At 43.2% G+C, this 21,062-nt stretch overlaps 1 protein-coding gene across 6 annotated transcripts in view; it reads left to right on the top strand.

Annotated features, from left to right (window-relative positions):
* The window catches only part of sash1a (SAM and SH3 domain containing 1a), a 258,572-nt gene that overhangs the window by 168,510 nt on the left and 69,000 nt on the right, over positions 1-21,062 (top strand). The window contains exon 1 of one of the 6 annotated variants that reach the window (XM_050058764.1): positions 12,701-13,395. The exons of 3 other annotated variants lie outside the window; for them this stretch is intronic. In XM_050058764.1, coding sequence (XP_049914721.1) covers positions 13,288-13,395 — 108 coding nt within the window. In that variant the 5' untranslated portion in view covers positions 12,701-13,287. Of the gene's footprint in view, positions 1-12,700; positions 13,396-13,608; positions 13,699-17,109; positions 17,353-21,062 lie in introns of those variants that run through there. 2 more of the 6 variants (XM_050058765.1, XM_050058766.1) reach the window with 2 other exon arrangements.

The following is a 21,062-nucleotide window of genomic DNA, read 5'->3' as shown; positions in this document are numbered from 1 at the left end:
CAAGATAACAATGAGGATCCAACTAATCAAGGAACAGCAAACTCTGATCATGTTCATATCAGCCAGGGATAACAAATTATGCAAAACTGTGTTGCAGTGTAGCTGTTCAGTGTACTGTTTGATAGATTAGACAGTGATGGCTGTCCAGATTTCTTTCAGTTCTATAAAACCACTGGCCAAGTATACAGCCAATCAATAAAAAAAACAAAAAAAACAAACAAACAAGAAATCGGACTTTAATTTGTATTCTATGTTTTTATTTGCAGTTTTCCCATCATTAAAACCTAGTTTGAACTCTCATAAATTGAAAACATTCAGTGAAGTTAATCAGTAAAATGTGGGTTCTTTGGAATCTGTTAGTTTTACCCAATTTCAACACATTTTTAGAGGAGCTGTTTATGACATTCAGAACATTGATAACAGCAAACAACTATTTGTAATGTGAGGATATAGCGGAGTGATGTGGTCCTGACCAGAGGATGAAGTCACTCTCCCTCTGTGTTTGTTGTTATAGGAGCTTCTCTGTTTGTTTGCATGTTAGTGCGTGTAAGTCCCTGTGTGTGTATTCTGTTGGCTAGCTAACACTGTCCCCACCCACAATGTTGTTGTTCCCCCCAGGTTAACACTGTTAGCTCTGTCAGCACTGTTGCAGTTGTTAGCGCTGTTAGCATGTTACATGCTAGCCCCTTGCTTAGCCCCTCCATGTTGAGAACTGTGTGTAAACAACCTGAATCAGGCTCTGAATCACAGATATGCTCTGAGTGCTATAAACAGCTCCTTAAACGTGCTTTAACATATTCGTGAGCACCATCCCATTGGCGTACCAGCAGTTCCTCCTGGATAGGACGCACTCTGACCACTCACATGCTCTTTCATTGTTGTGAAACTGCTCTGCAGCAGTCCATCTCGTGCAGAGCTCACAGAGCACAGACAGTGAGATGACCAGTCGAGTGTATGACACACTGGACATTAGCTGTCAGCCTGGCACTGCCACTCTGACACCAACACAGCTGCCAGCCGAGTCTCATGACCTCCATCCACAGCGAGACCAACACATCTCCACTGTCTGCACCTGTGGACTCAAACAAACAAACAGCAAACAAACATGCACTTATACCCTCTTCTTGTTATTTTCAACCACACGTGTGAACAGCATCGGAACAAAGATGCAGTTTTTTTCTTCTTCCACGGCCACCCCTGCCTGTAAATATGCACCCAGCTCAAAAACATTGTTCACTCAGTTGAAGGACTCCGGCCTCTCACACGGCACTGCTCATACCTTTGGAAGCTCGCTTACATCCAAAACAACATCTGTCCTTTCAGTCGCGCCTGATTAAAACACCCTGGAATCTCAGTTCACACACTCGCACACACACAATAGTGTAACATAATCACCTGCCACATGGCCACGGAGGCGTACACTGCACGGAGAATCTGGGGATCCAGGGCTTAGCAGAAATATGCTTTGTTTATATATCGGCGGTTTTCTACACAAAGCACATGAAAGAGACCTGCAATTACCTCCGCATCAATAAAAGCATGGATTACTGTGCGTAAATCCCACTCGGAAATACTCGTGTCTGTGTGAGGCACAGTGTAATTTAGTGTAAACTGTAGGCATATAGAAACTCTACATGTCATTGAGTTGGAGAGCGTGCAATGAAGTAGAAGCCAACACATACAGAGCTCTTAGAATTAAATGTCTAATTCATTTAAAGGAACAGTGTGTAGGATTTAGTGGCATCTGGCAGTAAGGATTGCAGTTTGTGATCAGCTGAAACTTCTTGCGTGTGCCAAATGTGAGCTCCCGTTTACAATTTCTTCAATGATTATTGTTCAAGAGATTTTTATTGGGAGCCAATTTATCTGCAGAGGTCTATTCCTCTCCAAAACTAGCTGACCAGGGGATTAAAACCAGTTGTTATGCCCCAGTCTAGGGATGTTAGAGCGAAACATAAAAAGTGAAACAAAGAGCATGTGTATGGACAACAGTGAGCAATTTATTGCTAATACAGTGGCCACGGCCAAAATAACAATAAAACCCACCAATGTGCAGTTACATTTATACACGTAAGGCTAAGGTGTAGGGTGTAGGCGGCGTAGATTCGACGCAGAAGTGTAAAGCCGTCTTAATTTGTGTATAACCCAAGTATTTGGGAAGGCTGTGGTCATGTGACCAATGCACTGATGGGAGCAAAGAAGGAAGTAGTCCACGTAAGGAGACAGTTTGGGCTTTGGATGGGTCACAAAACACAGGACTTTTCCCCAGGACACCAGTGTTCAAAGCCCCGTGAAACCAAGTGAACTCTGAGTTTCTTTTCCTAAACCTAACCCACATAACTTAACTTGTCTAAACCTAACCTTAACTTTACATTACGTAAGTATGTACCGTCATTCGTGGGTATGCATTTTCATTTGATTTTCTTTTTTTTTTTTAATTCGTGTGAATTCAGGACACATTCACACTGGCGCATTAAATGAACCCTGGTCCCGTCCACGGATAGTTCGGTTCGTTTGGAGTGGTGTGAACTGTCATTCGAACTCTGGTGCGGACCAACCGAGCAAACCCTGGTCTGCTAGAAAGCTGGCAAGTGAACCCTGGTACGGTTCACTTACAGTGGGAAATGCAAACGGATTATCCAGCGAACCAAAGAGAGGAAGTGACGTAGAGCACAATGCATTCTGGTGTTTTGTGTTTTTGTGGTGACCAAGCCAGCTGAAGGGGATGGATTTCCATTTTTGGTCCTAGCCAATCCATGAGCCGGGTTTTCTTCTTCCTCATGCTTATTTTCTTCCTGGTCAGTGGACATTTTGGGCAATACTGCCCTCAAAGGAGCAGCTGTTGTAACTGTGTGACAGTGTCCAGGCGGTTTGGTCTGCTTTAAAAAGTGCAGTGTGAAAGTGAACCGCACCAAATGAAGGTGTGAAATTTTTCAGCATTCCCTGCTCAATCGAAACCCTGGACTATCCTGGTGTGAAAGCGCCCTTAGATATGAAGATAAATAGCTTTGTAAATTACCCCCAAAGATATATATTTTTTAATTCAATCAAAGATGGCCATGGCCCACTGGTTGAGATTCGCTGGTTTAGACAGCATTTTTTTAATGATTTAGTTGGAATGCAAAGTAAAACATAGGTCACTATAAAATATGAACCCTTCACAACAAAGCAAGGGTTTCGTCGCCACTCTTTTTGCTCTGATTACCGTATCTTCATCTATCTCTCACCTTTGTCTTACCCCATGTTTCTATACGTCTCCCTCCTGTTTTCAAACCAGCATGTATAAGTTTACACCCCGAGCTTAATTGGATCGAATGTCCTGAACTCTTATCTCTTAGTTCTCCATGTGCCTTCTCTTAGTGATTAATTGGGATCAAGATTTTCACATCATTAATTCCTCTTAGTCAATGGGTCAGAGGCCTGACGGTCCCCAGGCATTTTCTTTGAACCAATCTGGATGTGAGTGTTTGTTGTTCTTATTTATATGTGCGTGCATAAATGTATGTTTACGTGTATTAGAATGTGCATGAAAACGTGTGTGTGTGTGATGAGTAGGCGGCCAGGCCAGCCCCACCGAGCTTCACACGCCACTGAGTCTTGTGTGGGAGTTATCACACAAACTCAATTAGCATGACAACTAATTACTGTTGCCTGGGTCCCCTCCCCCAGCTAAGCAACTCATTAAATTAAATCAACACACTGGTCTTTCCACTGAAAACAATGCTTTCGGGGAGTAATAATGAAAACGCCTGGCGCTTGCTGTTTGTGTGCTCTTGGTATTACTTTTCATAGGGTGGTCAAGCATAACAGCGGAGTCTTTTTGAAAGCAGGGGAAACTTCAAATATCAACACAGGAATTACTTCTGGGCTGGAGGGAGGGAGAGAAGAGAGAGGAAGAGGATTGGGAGAGTGTGAGATAAACACAAAGTGATATGCATGGGCAACAGGAGAACGCTGAGAACAACAACAAATAGGTACAGAAAAGAAGAGATGAAGGTCTGCCTGGGGTGTGAGGTGCCTGTGATAACCTGCTGTTTGTAGTGCAATGCACGCTGTCTGTCAAGACTTCTTAAACAGCTCTCACAGTGTACGGTATGTCAGCGAAAACAATCTGGATATGGGCGCAATGGTAAGGAAAGCGTGCCGAGTCTGTATACCTGCACCCACAGAATGTAAGACAATATCCTGTGAGGGTGTCAACGTGATGCAGGAATTCAAGGCCATGTAGAAAAATAACAATATTTATCAGTGTCACTGAGATGCAGTGAGGATAAAGGAGCAGCTCAGACAAAATATTTTCCACTGGAAATGTTCACATTCTTCACGCTGCATTTAGAGGTCAAGTGTGTAGGATTAATGCGGGATTTATACCTCTGTGTGGAATTGCGAATCGTAAGCTGAAACCATTTCCCTCAGTGGAAACAAAGCTTTTATTTACTTTAATTTCACTGATAAGAAGCAATAAATTGTGAAGACAATAAAGCCTCCACAAACATAGCATTTTAAGTCTTGTGTGTGATTTATCCTGGCTTCATATGAGCAGAGGAAAAGTCCGCTAGTCACTAGGCTAAATTATACAATGTCAAATGCTATGGGCTTGTGCTAATAATGTTAGAATGTTGTTTTGTCACAACAGCCTGCACTGTTAGCTTGCTAACATTCCTTCAATGCAGGGACACAGAATTGTTCGGTTCTTGAAACGAAAATGTGATGTGGTAGAAAACTCTATGCAAGTAGAAGCTCCAAAGCATGTTGTGAAAAATAAGACCCTCAATAGATTAAATCTGGATTCATAATTTATTTTGGTCTTTGCAGCTGACAGTGACAAACACATACTTTGAGCTCAGTTTGTTTTTCCTCATTTTCTGTCAAGCTATTGTTGTTTTTCTTATTTATTTTGGAAGGTGCTCTTCATTTTATGTTCATCAGAGGTTGGCCTTAAGTCACAAATAGGATGTGAACCCCTGGTCCAAAATGTATAGTTAATCTTTTTTGTTGTTGTTTTTAGTTTGTTCTGTTTTGTTTGGTTTGCTTCTCGTCTTGCAAAACTTTAGGTATAGTTGTTTGTTTTATCGTTTCAATTGTAGCTATCATCCAATTTTGCCATGTGAAGCACTTTGAGCTACATGTTTGTATGTATCTTTTGATATCCTAACATTCTAGAGACTACTACTACTATACAACTCATTTTAATAGTATGCGTGTGTGCATTAGTGCTGTGTGGTCATGCACAACATTCCTTGAGTGCGTTGGTGGTGCCCTTGATGCCTTTCCACTGTGTTGTTAATCACCCCAGGCAGCATGGTTCAAGACTCCCCCAGGGCTATTTTTAAGGACTGGGGTCAGTGACCCCAAGAAGGGTCACTCTCACTATCAGGGGAGGTCCAGCCACTGCTTTGCCTAAATGCAATCTGCATTCTTTTTCTATCTCTATCTCCTTTTTCTGCTCAATCTCTGGGCCCCTCATCACTCTCGTCTCTTTCCTCCTCTTCACGCCACCTTTTAGTCCTAACAACTTTTTTTCTTTACAAACTCTACAGCATAATTGAACTTTCATCATTTTGATAGTATTATTACATGACCGGCTTGAAAGGCTCCACTGCAGTCTTCTCTTACTCACAGACTCCTCCCAGACCTTTATCCTCTTTCTGCTCCTCCCCCCTATTCTCTCCCTTCTTTGCTCTAACCTTGCATCATCACCCCTATGAGTGTGTTTAGACACGCTGCTCGGCTTTGTGATAATCTTGCTGAATCACCTGCTGTTGAAAATGAAACACTGTGATTCTCTGTAATCCAGGAAAGTGCGTTTATAGGAAATCTACCATAGTGACTGAAGTTTATCTTTATCATTATGCAGCCTGCGGGAGTGTTTGAGGGGTAAATGAAAGGACATGGTGGGAGATCAGTTGATTCTTTGTAGGTCCCTGTAATGCCTTCATGTCTGTGGTGAGACCTGCAAGGAACACAGGCTCTTCCCTGAGATTTTGTCTTGTCCCAACCTGTTGTAAATTATTAACTACTGTTCCCACCTAGTCCTCTAAATTAAGTCGTTGCCAATGTTGTCACTCCCAGCCCTGTCCCAACACCAATCGGTCTTTAACAGATAACTATAACTGAAGTGCATTGTTTGTTTAATCACCATTTTATTAGGTATTCTGCATCCCTGCTCCTTTTTGAACATTTGGTGATTCCTTTGATACTGTCAACAACTTTTATTGTATGACTAAACAGTGTTGCAGCAACACTGTAAATGATAAAAAACATTGCCAAAAATACAGCAAAATCTCTGTTCATTATACTGTGATGAGTAAAGATGAGGTTGGGAGTTACTGCCTGAAGCGAGGGAGTTCAAGTATCTTGGGGTCTGGATCACGAGTGAGGGTAGAATGGAGCATGAGATGAATCGCCCGTTTGGTGCAGCTTCTGCAGTGATGCGGACACTGTGTCGGACCATTGTGGTGAAGAGGGAGCTGAGCCAGAAGGCGAAGTTTTTGATTTACTGGTCCATCTACGTCCCAACCCTCACCTATGGTCATGAACTCTTGATAGTGACCGAAAGAATGAGATCACAGATACAAGCAGCCGAAATGAGTTTCCTCCGTGGGGGTGCTGGGCTCAGCCTTAGAGAGAGGGTAAGGAGCTCGGACATCTGAAGGGAGCTCGGAGTGGAGCTGCTGCTCCTTTCATGTTGAAAGGGGTCAGTCGAGGTGGTTCGGGAATCTGATCAGGATCCTCCTGGGCGTCTCCCATTAGAGGTGTTCCAGGCACGTCCCACTGGTAGGAGGCCCCGGGGCAGACCCAGAACATGCTGGAGGGATTACATATCTAACGCCTTGGGGTCCCCCAGGACGCTTTTATCCGCAACCTCATTCTTTTGGTCACTACCCATAGTTCATGACCATAGGTGAGGGTTGGGACATAGATGGACCAGTACATTGAAAGCTTCGCCTTCCAGCTCAGCTCTCTCTTCACCATGACGGTCCAGCGCAGTGCTCACATCTCTGCAGACGCCGCATCAAAACCACTGATCCATCCCACGCTCCATTCTACCCTCACTCATGAACAAAACCCTGAGATACTTGAACTTCCTTGCCCAAATAGTTACATACATCACAACCCCTGAAATGGCTTCAGCATTCAAAAAGTCCATTTGATATAAATGCCTCCTGTCTTACGTCTGCGCTAGAGGTTTTCCAGCTCCGTCCCAAACCTGATGACACAGCGTGATTCCCATCCCACAGGAACGCAGCAGGAGAAGACGAATGCATGATAAGACAATGAAACTGTTAATAATTGAAAAAGAGGAGAGATGAAAGGAAAGAGATGAAAGGCATTCAGAGTGTCAAAATAACTTTCATACTCGACACCCATCAGGACGCAGTCCAAGTCCTGAGGCTGTCAAGACTCTGTTCAAAGTAACCTATGCTAGCAATTTATATTCATGACATCATTCTCTTCATGAAAGAGCCCCCTATATATTGTGAGAACCATGAAATAACTTTAGCTTTCACATCCTACTTTCGGGACAAATTTATAGACACTGTGAATTGGTTGCAGGCGTATCGTCTTCGTGTTCATAGGCTCGGAGTTCTGTCCTCATTTCTGATCAGATGCTCACATCTTTTCCAAAGAGCCGATCAAAGGACAGGACGCTCCACCATGTAATAAATTGGCAATTAGCTCATGGTGAAATAATTAGCAAGTGACTTTTGTTTCCTCTCGTCTGGCAACGTGACACCTTGATTAGTGGTTAGTGTGAAGAGAGAGAGAGAGACACACACACACACACACACACACACACACACACAGCAGTGTTTGATGAGTGTACACTGAGTCAACAGGCTCATTATTAGGACAGTTTGACCTCTCTGTTTGAGCTGCACCAGGTGGGGTCACACTATCTTGTATTTGGGGAAGGGGGGTTTTGGCAGGAAGAGTGTTTGTGGTGCAGTATGTGTGTATGTGTGTTTGGGTGAGGGGGTTTCCTTCCAACACCCTTTTTTTAGCTGGAAGGAGAGGGAGGATCAGGGTGGTGCCTCAAAAAACACATTGTGGTCATCGTTCATTAGAAACAGAGGAAGACTGATGGACAGAACAATGATGTAATGGCAGTGCGGACACACGCACATGCACACGAGCAGACCAGCCACTTGCTGCTGCTGTCACCCCGGGGTTACAGATGCGAGGTCGGAAGTGCAGACCCCCGCGTTGTCGGCTCGCCGGCCTACAAAGCTGCTCTTGTGTGTGCAGGCGTTCGGTGTGTTTAGACTGTAGGCAGGATACTGTTGAGCAGCTGCTGCTCATCCGTGGCCTGTAAAAGTCGTTTCTCACCTACACACACTTTGAGCCATGAAATTGCATAAAAAGGAGCAATCAGTGCCAACAAAGAGGAGTAACTTGGATGATGAGTTTGGATTTCTGGTGCATGAGTTGACTACTTTAGTCCAAAGTGGAATATCTAAACAACTATTGGATGGATTACCGTGAAATTTGGAACAGACATTCAGGAGGAGGATGAATCCCACTGATCTCCTTACTTTTCTCTAATGGCACTATAATGTTGACATTTTATTGAAATATCCCAATGAACATTGTTTGGATTGGCTTAAAATTTGGTTCAGACACTCATGGTCCCAAAGGATGAACTGCAAAACCTCCGATCCCCTGGGCCTATGTTCCTATGAATCCTATGTTTTGCCATCTAGGATCGGCTTATCCGTGTTACTTCTGTGCTTGTTTTTCAACGCACCACTGGACTGATGAACCCTGAGCCAGATGCAAACTTTCAAGATTACCAAATCTGGATAACCAGTGCTCTGAAAGGGAATACACATTGTAATGTAGGCTACAAGCGATATTAAGAACAACTAGTGGAATAGCTGCTATTTTGTCACTTCGAAGTGTTTTTATTTGAAGAGACAGAAAACAAAATGGAGGAGGCAGTTGTTAGAAACTGCTTTTGACTGTGTCATTGTAAACAAATAAAAGATGACTTTACTGTACTGACAGGCTCAATAAATCGCCGAATGTCTACTACTGCAATAATTGTATATCTCTTTGACTGAAGTTTTACTGCATGTTGTTCCTGAAATACGCCCCGGAATCCACCCGTCTGCTGGGATCAGGATCCTGATTTTTCTTATTGTTGGATCAAGGTATCCCAATCCTACTGAAAAGTTTTGAACACCACATACTGAAGGTTTGATCATTTGATGAATACTAGATTACTTTTTCCAATCTGTTTTTAGAATCCTTTTTAAAGATTTGATCCTATCTGATTGCTGAAATCCGATTACATTACTTTTAAACAACTGGGCCCTGACCTTTGATCTAACGCCATAGTTTGATCAAAGTTCGTCCAATACTTCGGTTTATGTCCTGTAAAGGTAACCATTCCCACCAGCCTCCGCTGTATTTTGTGTCTAGTGCTAATTAGCAAATGCATGCTAACATGATAAGACAGCAAACATGATACCTGCTAATCACCAACACTGGGAGCATGATAGCGTGCTGTTGTGAGCAGTTAGCTCAACACGCGACTGTGCTCACAGAGCTGCTAGTTGAGTTATAGACTCTAACTCATTATGTTTGCATGCACATTTATACGATTATAGCTCGACTAGGCCATTTAATTGGACTACTGTCCTTGTCCCAGTATACATGCATGGGAGGGGAACCGATTTATTGCCGAAGTGTGTCCGACTCCGCCATGATAGGTGGTGACATGCTCCCTTTCGGCTTGTTAGTATTGGACCTTTTTCTGGTTGACCATTATGTCACAGAACAAACGATCGAGAGTCGTCCAGCTGTTCCACCAATTTTTTGAACAGGTCACCATTCCGTGTTTTCCTCCCATCCATGTATCTTAAAATATTTAACTCTTTCAGCTGAAACAGCATGCACAGCTCTGGATGTAGATTTCGCCATGTTGTTATTGGCTTCTTGTTCTGTTATGCATTTAATGCTTTCGACTTCTGGGTCAAAGCCCAGGGCGGAAGTCCAATTGACTGGATATCTGCAGGAGTACTTTGACTCCCAAATGCATTATCTGGGTGTGTTAGTCAGACTTTAGTAGGATTTCAGTCGGACTAATGTGTTTTAAAAGTCCGGTTTTAGTCGGACTAACACAATGAATACATTTTCTCCAGTCTCCAGACTGTTAGTTTGGTTTTAAGCATAAATGTCTTTGTATTACTGATAAAATCGATCACGTGTAGGCTGTGCTGCAAAAATGAGGAGATGTCACTGAAACGTGTTGGAGCCTTTTGCACCCTTCATAATCCACAATAGACGGCCTGTATCATGTATCTCCTTCCACTACAGGTGAAACTGTATCTGTGGGGAACATTGTGTAACTGATCACCTTTTGCATGGTTACAGAGAGGAATGTGTGGTTAATGTTTTTCCTGGTCTTTTCTTTTTCCTCTGGTTATGTTACCTTTAAATACGTGTTCTCATTGCGTGTGGTGTTGTAGGCTGATCTGGTAAACAGCAGGTGAAGCAGCATTTTCGATTGGCTTGTAACCACGGGGAAGGGAGCTACAGCAAGGTGATTTAAAACGTTCAATCTTACACTCCGTCTCTCTCTTTCTCTCTGTCTCTCATCCTTCTGGCATCTGTCACAAGACCCGGCAGCTGTTGCGGCTCGGAGAAAATGTGCTTCTGACAACAACAGGGAGAATCAGAGAGAGTCTCAGGACTTCTTCATTACAATAGAGTAGCCTGCTGGCGGAGCGGAACAAATGGCTGATCAGACAGGATAGCTGTGCAATTTCATGCTTGTACATAACATGTTTCTTTTTATCTTACGTATTCAAATGAGATCTGGGGCCCAGAGGACGCTGCTGTTGCATTGTGTACCAACTGCTGTTTGTGATCTGAACAAATTAAGCAGTTACAGTCAAAGTCCCATGTTTTTTTTCCTCATGTTATTGTCCAGGAGTTTGTCCAGATTTTTGCCAGGCGCAGGACCCAGCATGCATCACCCCCTTAAAAACATTTTTCCCATGCACTTTTTTGTTTTTCATACAATTGTGTGGAGAATGTGCTTTGTTCACTGTCCCTATTCAGCGCAGGCTGGAGAGACGTGTTGGTGGAAAGCCCTGTCAGCATGAGATAAAAAGTTTTCTGAGCTTAAATCAGGGGTGTCAAACATACAGTCCGTGGGCCAGAACCGGCTCGCCTAAGGGTCCAAACAAAGGGGTTAAACAAGGTATTGCCTACTTCATGTAAAATTCTGCTTCAGAGGGTTTTCCACCCTGACAGGCAAACAGTTCTCTGATACAACAATGAATACTTAGGCGCGATTTATACTTCTGCGTCAAATCTACGCCGTAGCCTGACATGCACCTCCCTAGAAATGTAACTACACATCACGGTGATGCAGACCGCCTGTCTATTTCTGTAAGCTGAAACCATTTCCCTCAGTGGAAACAAAGCTTTTGTTTACTTAAATTTCACAGATAAGAAACAATAAATTGTGAAGACAACAAAGCCTCCACTAAAATAGCATTTTAAGTCTTCTGTGTGATTTATCCTGGCTTCATATGAGCAGAGGAAGTCTCGGTCGGTCGCTAGGCTAATTTATACAATGTAAAACGCCATAGACTTGTGCTAATAACGTAAGCATGTTATGTTTGTTTGGAAAACGTGTTTGATATAAGACAGTTGTTTTGTCAGTGAACCTTGTGAGTTGTAATGGAGACAAATTTTGTAACGTTACCTTTGTTAAATGTTGCTGTTGTCCCTGGTTTCATATGAGTAGAGGAAAAGTCTGCTAACTGCTAGGCTTATCTATACAATGTAAAATGCCATAGGCTTTTGCTAATAACGTTAGCATGTTGTATTTGTGGGGAAAATGTGTCCAGATAAAGACAAGTGTTTGTCTGTGAATGCTGCGAGTTATAGTGAAGCTGATTTGTGTACTTGTGTTTGAAATTGTCTCTATTAAGCCATGTTTAATGTGTGTTTAATGTGTGTTTTGAATCAACTAAACTTTACAGCACTTTATAGAAACCTACGTCGCCAACTGGTGTTTTGGAGGTGTAACTGCAGAGTGACACAGACACACCACCACACAAGTATAAATGCTCACAGCAGCATAGGCTACGTAGGGTCTGCTATCTCTCAGGCTGTTAATTTGTTTTGTAAAAGGATGAACGTCTACTGAATGTACCTTTTAATTCTTTGCAATATATGGGAGATGATGGTACTTATAGGTTGTTGTGTGATATTTTTATTGATTCAACGCATCTGAAATCAAGTTAGGCTGTTTGTGGCCCATGAACTAAAATGAGTTTGACACCCCTGCCTTAAATGAACTATACTCCTGTGATGGCTTTCAGAGCGATACTGGCCTCAGCAAAACTCTAAACTCACCATTTAAAGCGTCCATAGACTGCAATAGGGACATAAAAAATAATCATTATGTAGGATATGGTCACTGAAGTCACCAATGAGTACAGCAGACATATGGAAACTCATAACTATGGTGTTTGGGGTTAAAACTAAGTGCCTTATGGTTAAATTATATAATATTTCTTACACAAATCTAGAATGACCTCTCATATGACTTACTGAAATATTAATGACTCGTCATTCCTGGCCATTGTGCCTCTGACACAAGTGTGTTTTTCCCCTGTAGTGTTTTGTTGGGAGGAGTGTGTGTGTGTGTGTGTGTGAGGCAGAGACAGAGGGAGAAACGGCGGGTGCAGAGAGGGGGAGGCGCAGTGTTTGGAGGATTTGCTCTCAGCTTCGGGCGTCCTCTCACTCGATATTTTTAATGGAAATACGCTTCTGTGTCCTCGCTCTACTAGTTTAGACACTTTTCCATCACTCGTCGAGGATTTCCTTTAACTTTCCAGGAACTTCTCACCCACTCGGACGACACATTCCCCCGGTGTGAGGTTTGCTTTCTGCCCGGGCAGGGATCCGCGGAGTGCGGATTGTGGAGCAGGGAACACCCGCTAGGAAAAAGTTTCAGACCTGTTGTGGGGCAGCTCAAAGCCGGTTTTCTTTCCGTTTTCCGTTTGTTTTAATTACTTGAATTCGACGCACGAGTTGATGTGGGAGTTTCGTAAACATGTCAGGACGCAATTTACGCACTAAACTTCGGATCATGCCAAGCAATGCTGGAGCGTTTCACCGGTGCGTCAAGGGCAACTTTGTCTAGGAGCAGCCTTGGCACCCATATCTCGTTTGTTGCTGCTGATCAGGCCCCCCTGCCTGGAGGCTTGGAGTCGAGATTTTTGTGCACCAGATTGGTCTGACTGAACATATTGAAACATTATGGAGGGTGATCAGGGGACCGGTGCGCCTGCCGAGGAGCCCCGGGCAGACAGCGCTGCCGCGTCCGACAGTTTTTCCCAACTGTGGACGGACGTTATGGGGATGCTGGTAAGTTTTAGGGGAGGACGGGGAAGGGGGGCAGGGTGATAGACTGACATCATACACTCACAACTAACTGAGAGTTTCCCCTCCTAATCCTCAAAGTTGACACTGATTTGCAGATTGAGTGATTGATGTAGTGGGTGCATGCAAATCACGCATCAAATCACCTCTCCGCGTCCTTATAGGCCGCAGATTTAAATCCACCCGCACTCATGTGGTCCGGGATTCAGCTGTGTTAGGTGCTGGTGACGAATTTATACTGTTAAATCAGTCGGATCTCCATGCAAGCAGGACTCAAGTGAGCCAATGGTATGTTACACATTGAAGAATAACCCTTTGTACGAGGTGTTGTGTTTGCTGCCATGTTCTTTGTGGCTGTGGAGCATTTCATGCTTTGTTTGGTTTGACTGGATGGGCTGTTATTTCTCTCCAAGTTAAACATGATTTTGTTGCTGAGGCCTCTGGCTGAGGAGTGTGTTATGTCTTTATTGTAGACTGGATGGTGCCAAACATAAAACTAGAAATGCAGGTTATCAGAGGTGCTTTGGATTTCCTGAAGTTCACCTCAAGGTCTACCAGATTATAGTATTTTGCACATTTGCGTGTCAGTATTGTGATTGATCACAAGACATTTCTAATGCCCTGTTTTCCTTGTGAACTGCTGCTATCTCAGTCTAAATCAGGGGTGTCAAACATACAGCCTGTGGGCCAGAACCAGCCAGTGAAAGGGTCCAATCCGGCCCTCAAGATGACTAGACAAGGTTTCAGGAACAAGTTAAACAATGTGTTGCCTGCTTCAGAGGCTTTTGCACCCTGACCAGGATACAGTTCTCTGATATAACAATGCATACTTAATGTGACCATGTTTAAAGATATTGAACAGTGTGTATATGTTCCGCAGTACTGTCAATCAGCAGCTTTAGTTTAAAAGAATCTGTATCAGTAAAAGACAAGAAGGTAAAAGACAACTCAGCTGCCTATCTGTTTTGTAAAAGCACGAACATTGATGGTACTTATAGGTTATTGTGTGATGGTTTTATTGGTCTGGCCCATCCGAACCATGAACTAAAATGAGTCTTGACACCCCTGGTCTAGAGAGAGTCAGATTTACTCTACATGTTTGTGACTTTGGAGTTGTCGTATGTTGCAACATTGCTTTTGCATTCTTGATTTTCACAGGCTGTTGTGTCTGATTGATCTGCTGACCAAATGTGTTGCCGTCACTTCCAGTCTCTTCAAAGACAGAGGTGTTAATTTGGTTTGGTCTGGCACTGAATATGTGAATGGTGTGTAAATGCAAGAGTGTGTGAGCCTCTGTGTTTGTGTGTGTGCACGTAGGAAGGGGGGGGGGGCCGTCCTGCCCTCTGACACCGGGTGGGGGACCTGGCTCCCGGCCAGGCAATTTATCTAGATTTATTGCTCTGGAGGCAAATGTCTGCAAGGCTGTGCTCATCTTTGAGGTTTTTCCCCTTGAGCTGAAACACACATGCACACACACAGTGGAGGATACGCAGGCCTATGGAGTATACACACCTCTTTTTCTGGCTGTTTACTGTATATTGGAATATATAGGGCAGTATACCCACTTCCTCTTAGGTGACCTACCCATCTACCTACAGCCACCAACCACCACACAACACAACAGCAACAGCCTCTTTGAACTCTTTTGTTCTTGAGATATTTGTCAGACACATCTCCACTGTGTTCTCCAATCATCTTTTAAAGTTTTCACCAGTTAATAATATTGATAAATGCCTCCTTTTCCTTGCTAACATCAACACAGTTGGAACCATACACTAATGCTAATGCCAACAAACATCCTGCAACACTCATCTAAAGTGATTTGGAAATCATCAGCCATGCTGCCAGCAGACATAGCACTCTGGTATTATTTCAATATCACTGACCTCAGCTTTTGTTGGAATCTTGTTCCACGTACTGTATCACATTACACGTTTATGTCTTGGGAAAGCTTGGATAGCTGTGACCATCTTATTTTCCTACTGGAAAGATTAGAAGTGTGAAAGTATGGAACTCGATCGGCCTTTTTGGCTGCTGACGGCGTCTCGCAAAAGTTCAGCAGGTCAGTTTGTCATACTAGAACTAACCGGTCGACAGCCGTGATAATGAATGATTTTCTTTTGGGTGCTCTTCTCGGAAAGTGAATGGACTTCTGGTGATGAGTTGTTGGAGATGATGTCGGCCTGCAGGCGTAGTTTATGTAAATACAATGGTTTCCTTATGCTGTTTCTTTGCAGTATTCCTGCGGGTGATAAGCACACAAGAAGATGTTTTTATTGCTTTGAAAAGGTATTGATTTATTGGCTTAAATAGTACACAGTCACAATAAAAAAACACAAAAATAAGTCTCTTAAAGGAGCAGTGTGTGGGGTTTAGTGGCGTATAGCAGTGAGGATTGCAGATTGCAACCAGCTGAAACTTCTCTCATGTGCCAAGCGTGCACTCCTGCTTAGGATTCCCCTCAGTGTTGATTGTTCAGGAGGTTTTTTACTGGGAGCTAAAGTATCCGCTGAGGTCTCTTCATCTCCAAAACAAACAGACCTTACCTATTACTTATTATATTCTATCCATTTCTGCCAATATATCCCTTAAATCCTGCACACTGGACCTTTAAATATCCCGACTTTCACTCCCAACAATGTACTCAGGCTCCTATCTTTGAGCAATATCCGGAGCACAATGAACACCTATCTCAAAATCAAATGGATCTGCTATATATAAATGTTGCCCTATGACTTTCAATGGCTTTTGTTCTGCTGGGGAGCCCATATGTGAATGCCCTTTAAAATTTTGGGTTTGCTCCAAGCCTGTTGACCCAAATTTAACTCACTGTTACAAATGCGTTTTGTCATGGCTTCCCCACACATGAGAACAGGCCTGCATACTTGTACGGATACTCATCAACTCCTGATAAAGATCAGGTCGACATGCTTACTACACTCCTGTCTTTCACTCTTTACTTTGTGTTTCAGCACGCACGCCAAACTCAAGAGCTCCTCTTTCCACTGAGGTGACAGCACAGATAAGCATTAAAACAGCCAGTGGCAAAGCGCGAGCTCATCCTACGTAATGCCATCTGCAGTTGCGCCTTCAAAATATGTTTTCGTCATGTTTTGGCTGTAAATCAAACGGCACTGCGGGAGTTTTTCTGAGCAGGCCTTGACACTGAGGCTAACCATGCACAGCAGCCTGTTGCGGAATGTGTTTAATAAGAATACCTAAGAAAGCCAGTCATTTATTTGTGGTTGAAGCCGAGTAAATAGCACTTGAGCTAATTAAGAGTCAAAGGCGTTTTATGACGGAACGGTGCAGGAGCTAAGGCTGGTCTAAGAGGTCGGATTTACAGATGTCTGAAGGGGGATTTGCTCCTAGTTCTTCTGGAGACAGGTTTTTTTTCCTCAGACCTGAACTTCCTTTATCGAATGTTAAATGAGCACGTTAAAACTGCCTGACTGGAAACCAAGAATTCTGCATCAGCATAATGTGCTTTGAGGTGTGCATTTATACAGACGTTAAGATCTCTGTAATAATCAGTTCCAGTTCCTCTCCATTGCTCCTCCTTTAGCAAATGTCCTATGACTCTCAGGGGTTCAATTTGATCTGGAATAACTGCTGTGTTTCTCAACAAAACATAGAGGAGAAACACTGAGACTCAGGGAACACTTCCAAGTTTGCTCTTTCCTAGTCTAGATTATTTGATCACAAACCCAGATTTACCTCCTTGAAAGAAGCGTCTCATCCCGATCTTGCTTGAAAGGTTATCTTGAGCCGAGGCCTTGTGGAAATATTTTACTTGCCTGCAGGGAATCCGTCTCTGTTTTGAAGAGAGTTTTGTGGTGTTTCACACAGTGTGGGTGGGAGTTTGTCCATTTGGAGAACACTGATTGTGTACAAGTCGGCGCTTCATCTCGAGACCTAAGGATTGGATACAGCTCTCCAGACGTGAGTATTGATTGTGTCTGGGAAACATATGGTTAGATGAGGTGATCTCTGTGTGCTTCCTCCCACATAGCACTTCATACAGAGTGGCGGCATATGCTCCGTTCCTTTTCTGCCAAACCGTGGTTAGCTAGGCCACTTTATGTCTTTGCCAATAATGTTCTAACACAGTCTATCATAGCCTTAATTTTGTCTATTGTTGCCCAGTCCAACTCGGCTCACTCCCCCTCCTCTCCCCTCCCTAACTGGTCTCGTTACTGAGGTCACACAGAGATCTGGCAGGTTTCCTCTGTTGGGATGGCAGAGCACTGTTCTGCTCAAGCCACGGATATCCTCAGGAAGCCCTCTAAAGGGGGTGGGCTGTGCCCCCTGGCCTCACCTTCCTCGACAGTCATCCCCCTTTGGCTCCCATGGCCAACATCTTAGTCAGGCTTCATCTGGCTCTATGTTTTGTGGAATTCTCCACAACAGTGCGTCCAACATTTTCACGTTAGCTGGGTGATACAATATTTCACATGAGACCCACTCTTTCTTTTCATCCACCTGTCTTCACTTATCTTCAAGGATGGGAATAGATAGAATTTTTGTGATACCTACGCCATTATCAGTCCAACTCCTTATCTAATTGATTCCTGATCAAATTGCTCTTATTTTTTTTGCCTTTATTAGACAGGACCGTCTAAGCTTGAAAGGGGGACAGAGAGGGGATGACATGTAGCAAAGGGCCACAGGCTGGAATCGAGCCTTGCGGTATTTAGCGCCAGTCAAGAGGGCATTTCTTTGTGTCTACTTGTCTAGTAAGTTTGAGTTTTGGTGTAATTGCTAACTTCAAGAGCTAAGTTTAATGCACTGTTTTGTCTTCTGTTTTACTTAATTTCTGTTCAGCTCTTACGTTGGTCGATGGAGTTAATTGAGAACGGAATAAACCGCCTTAGACCATCAGTCCAGACTTCTTTATTTCGACTGGGACGCTACAACTGTTACGTGTAGTATGTGTTTTTTTATGTTTTTATGATGGATTCGTCATTTCTTCTGGACTACTACTGTAAGGCAGCGCTACTTGTGCAGCTCCTGAGTCTAAGACAAATTTCCCTATGGGGAGAATAAAGTATATCTCATGGTATCGTATCGTATCACATCGTATTGCATCGTAATGTATTGTATCTCAAAACAGTTATGGTATTATAACAGGATATTTATCCTAAGTAACAGACTTCCTGCTAGGTTGGGAAGCAGTGGCAGTCGTGCATGTGAGTGTCAAATTCATGTCATCCCTGGAATTTAAGCCCACGTTGCGTAGAAAAAAATTAATCGCATTGCTGGTGTTTAACGTCTTACTTAAAATGATCATTTTACAGACATTACAAGCAGCACTGTTGTGATCTTTCTTTGTGAATTGAAGCCATGCTTTGGACCGTTTCTTCCTCTCCACCATGACTCCTTTTTGTTCCAAGTTTCCAGCAGCGTAGATGAGTTTAAGGTCACTGGTTTGTAACATGCAATTGTCAGAAAAACACACTGGCATTGATAAAGGGAATTGATAGGCTTGGAGGCAAACGATTGTGATGGTTTGGACAATTTGGAACAGGTCCTTGATTCCCATCCCATTTGTCCTTCAGTGAGACTACTGTACTACTCCAGGAAAAAAATGAGCATGTGATTCTTGGTACTGGAGGAGCTGGAGGAAATGGATTGATAGAGGGCTGGGTGGAGTAAAGGATGGATTACTCAGTATTGCTTTAATGATGAGTTGTGTGGTGACTGTGTGGTCAGGGGATCTCTTGTGTGGGTTGGCTTTGAGCCAGTGTATCCATGACTCAGGATAAATGCGGACAGATCAATTGGTTCACTTCTTGACGAAACAGTAGCATAATGCAACACAAGACAGTTGGTGGCAATTTAAACCTGCCGCACCTGTCCTGAGGTTGTGTGGCAAGTGAAAGCGATCACACCACTGACGTTCAAACATTACATCAGATGCGTGGCTCCATTGTAAACTGCTGTCATTGTTCTCGTCCCCAAGAGAACGGGTGGTCACCAGGCCAGCCCTTTAACAATAGTTAATACCATGTACACTGCCATTCAACCCTGCCAGGAATGTGAGCCCAGAGGATGGACCAGAACAAAGACGTTAGACTGAGCTAATGGCTTTTAGCCTTTTAGCATGTCTTTCTCTACAGTTATAATAAACAAACACTTCCTTTGAGCGACTTTCCAACATCTAACATGATGTGGAAAGCATGAATTGAGTGTAACCTGATTGCGAGATTAGCTGTGCGTCTTGGCAGTGATTCCTAAGCACGCAAGGAGACCTGAGTTATCAGTGCTTTGCATGCTGGCTGTGGAATTTTTTAATAACAGAGATTGCTTTAGTGGTGTGCCATTCATTCAGATGCTCCGTCTTGGAGAAACTGTCACTTCGGCTGTGGACTGCTCGTTCTTGGCAGTGTGTTTATCTAGAATAATAGAAAAGAGCAGCTCATTGTCAGAGTATTAATTCTGTGAAACGTTACAAAATGAACAGTGGTGTGTCATGTCATTGCATCATGAAGTGCTGGAAATGATGTCCATTTGTGAGAAGGGCTACAACGCAGGCCAAGTAGTTTGAATGGTAGACTCTTAGGGATTATTAATTCTACATATATAGCATGGAAACATGAAAAGCAAAGGTTTTAACACAGTACATTGAAGCGGCCCTGACTATACTGATTAACTGAATGTCTGAGACGAACTTCTGTGGTTGTAGGAATGCCAGGAATGCCGTCACTAATTGGTTAAGCGATTGGAGGCTACTGGGTCTTCATGCTGTTTGCATTCTCATGTGTGCCGCCTATTGTGAGCATTTATATATTTATATTCCAGCACTAAATCTGAGGATATTTGATTTGTTTTCCATTAGAGACAGGGGATAAACTATATTTATATCATGGAATCCTGGCACGGATGCTAATCATCCCCATTCCTCCGATGCAATCCTGAATGAATATTGTGTAAATCACTTGGTTATGGCTTAGTAGCAATCACATCACACATTGCTGGAATATTTATCCACTGTGGTGCAACGCCAGTAATTTGCGTCTTGATGGTCGAACAACATGGCAGCCACTAATTCACACTATAACTTCTTACGAGTTTGTTCAGCTGCAGTGTCCCGTAACATTTCCTAGAGGCTTTTCTCTGTTTTGTGTTGCGAAAACTCTTGGAACAGAAGTGACGTGCAACAGTTTTGTCGACAGATTTCAGCTGCACGTTGGGAGTAGCCATCGCCATCGAGCAGACGGTATCTTGGGCTTGAACAGTAAATGACACACGCACTTTTTGTACTGTAAATACACGCACACATACACACTCACATTTTTGCTTGGGTGTTGCTTTTTCTTGTATGACTATTGTTGCTATTGTTTGAGCCAAAACTGGGAGTTGGCCTCCCTCACATCCAAGGGTGGAGAAGTGGTTACATCAGCTGAACCAGTATTAGCCTTCATTTCAAACATACCTCCATGAAAGTAGATGTGTTTATTATTGTGGTTAATTCGTTTCTAAAGTGGTTTTTAAAGGATATTTTTGGAGTGAGCAATGTTTTAAGGGCTATTACTTAACTTGATGTGCTAACACAGGGAGGCCTGCGTGCCTTTTAGGTCAGATGAGCTCTGGGGGATTTTATACTCATCTGTAGAATCTCTCTTATAGATGCAGATTTCTTTCTTCCCAGA

The sequence above is a fragment of the Epinephelus moara genome, chromosome 12 (assembly GCF_006386435.1).
Source record: "Epinephelus moara isolate mb chromosome 12, YSFRI_EMoa_1.0, whole genome shotgun sequence".
NCBI classification, from domain to species: Eukaryota; Metazoa; Chordata; class Actinopteri; order Perciformes; family Serranidae; genus Epinephelus; species Epinephelus moara.
Note: the sequence above shows the minus strand (reverse complement) of the source record. Positions and strands in the feature narration are given on the sequence as shown.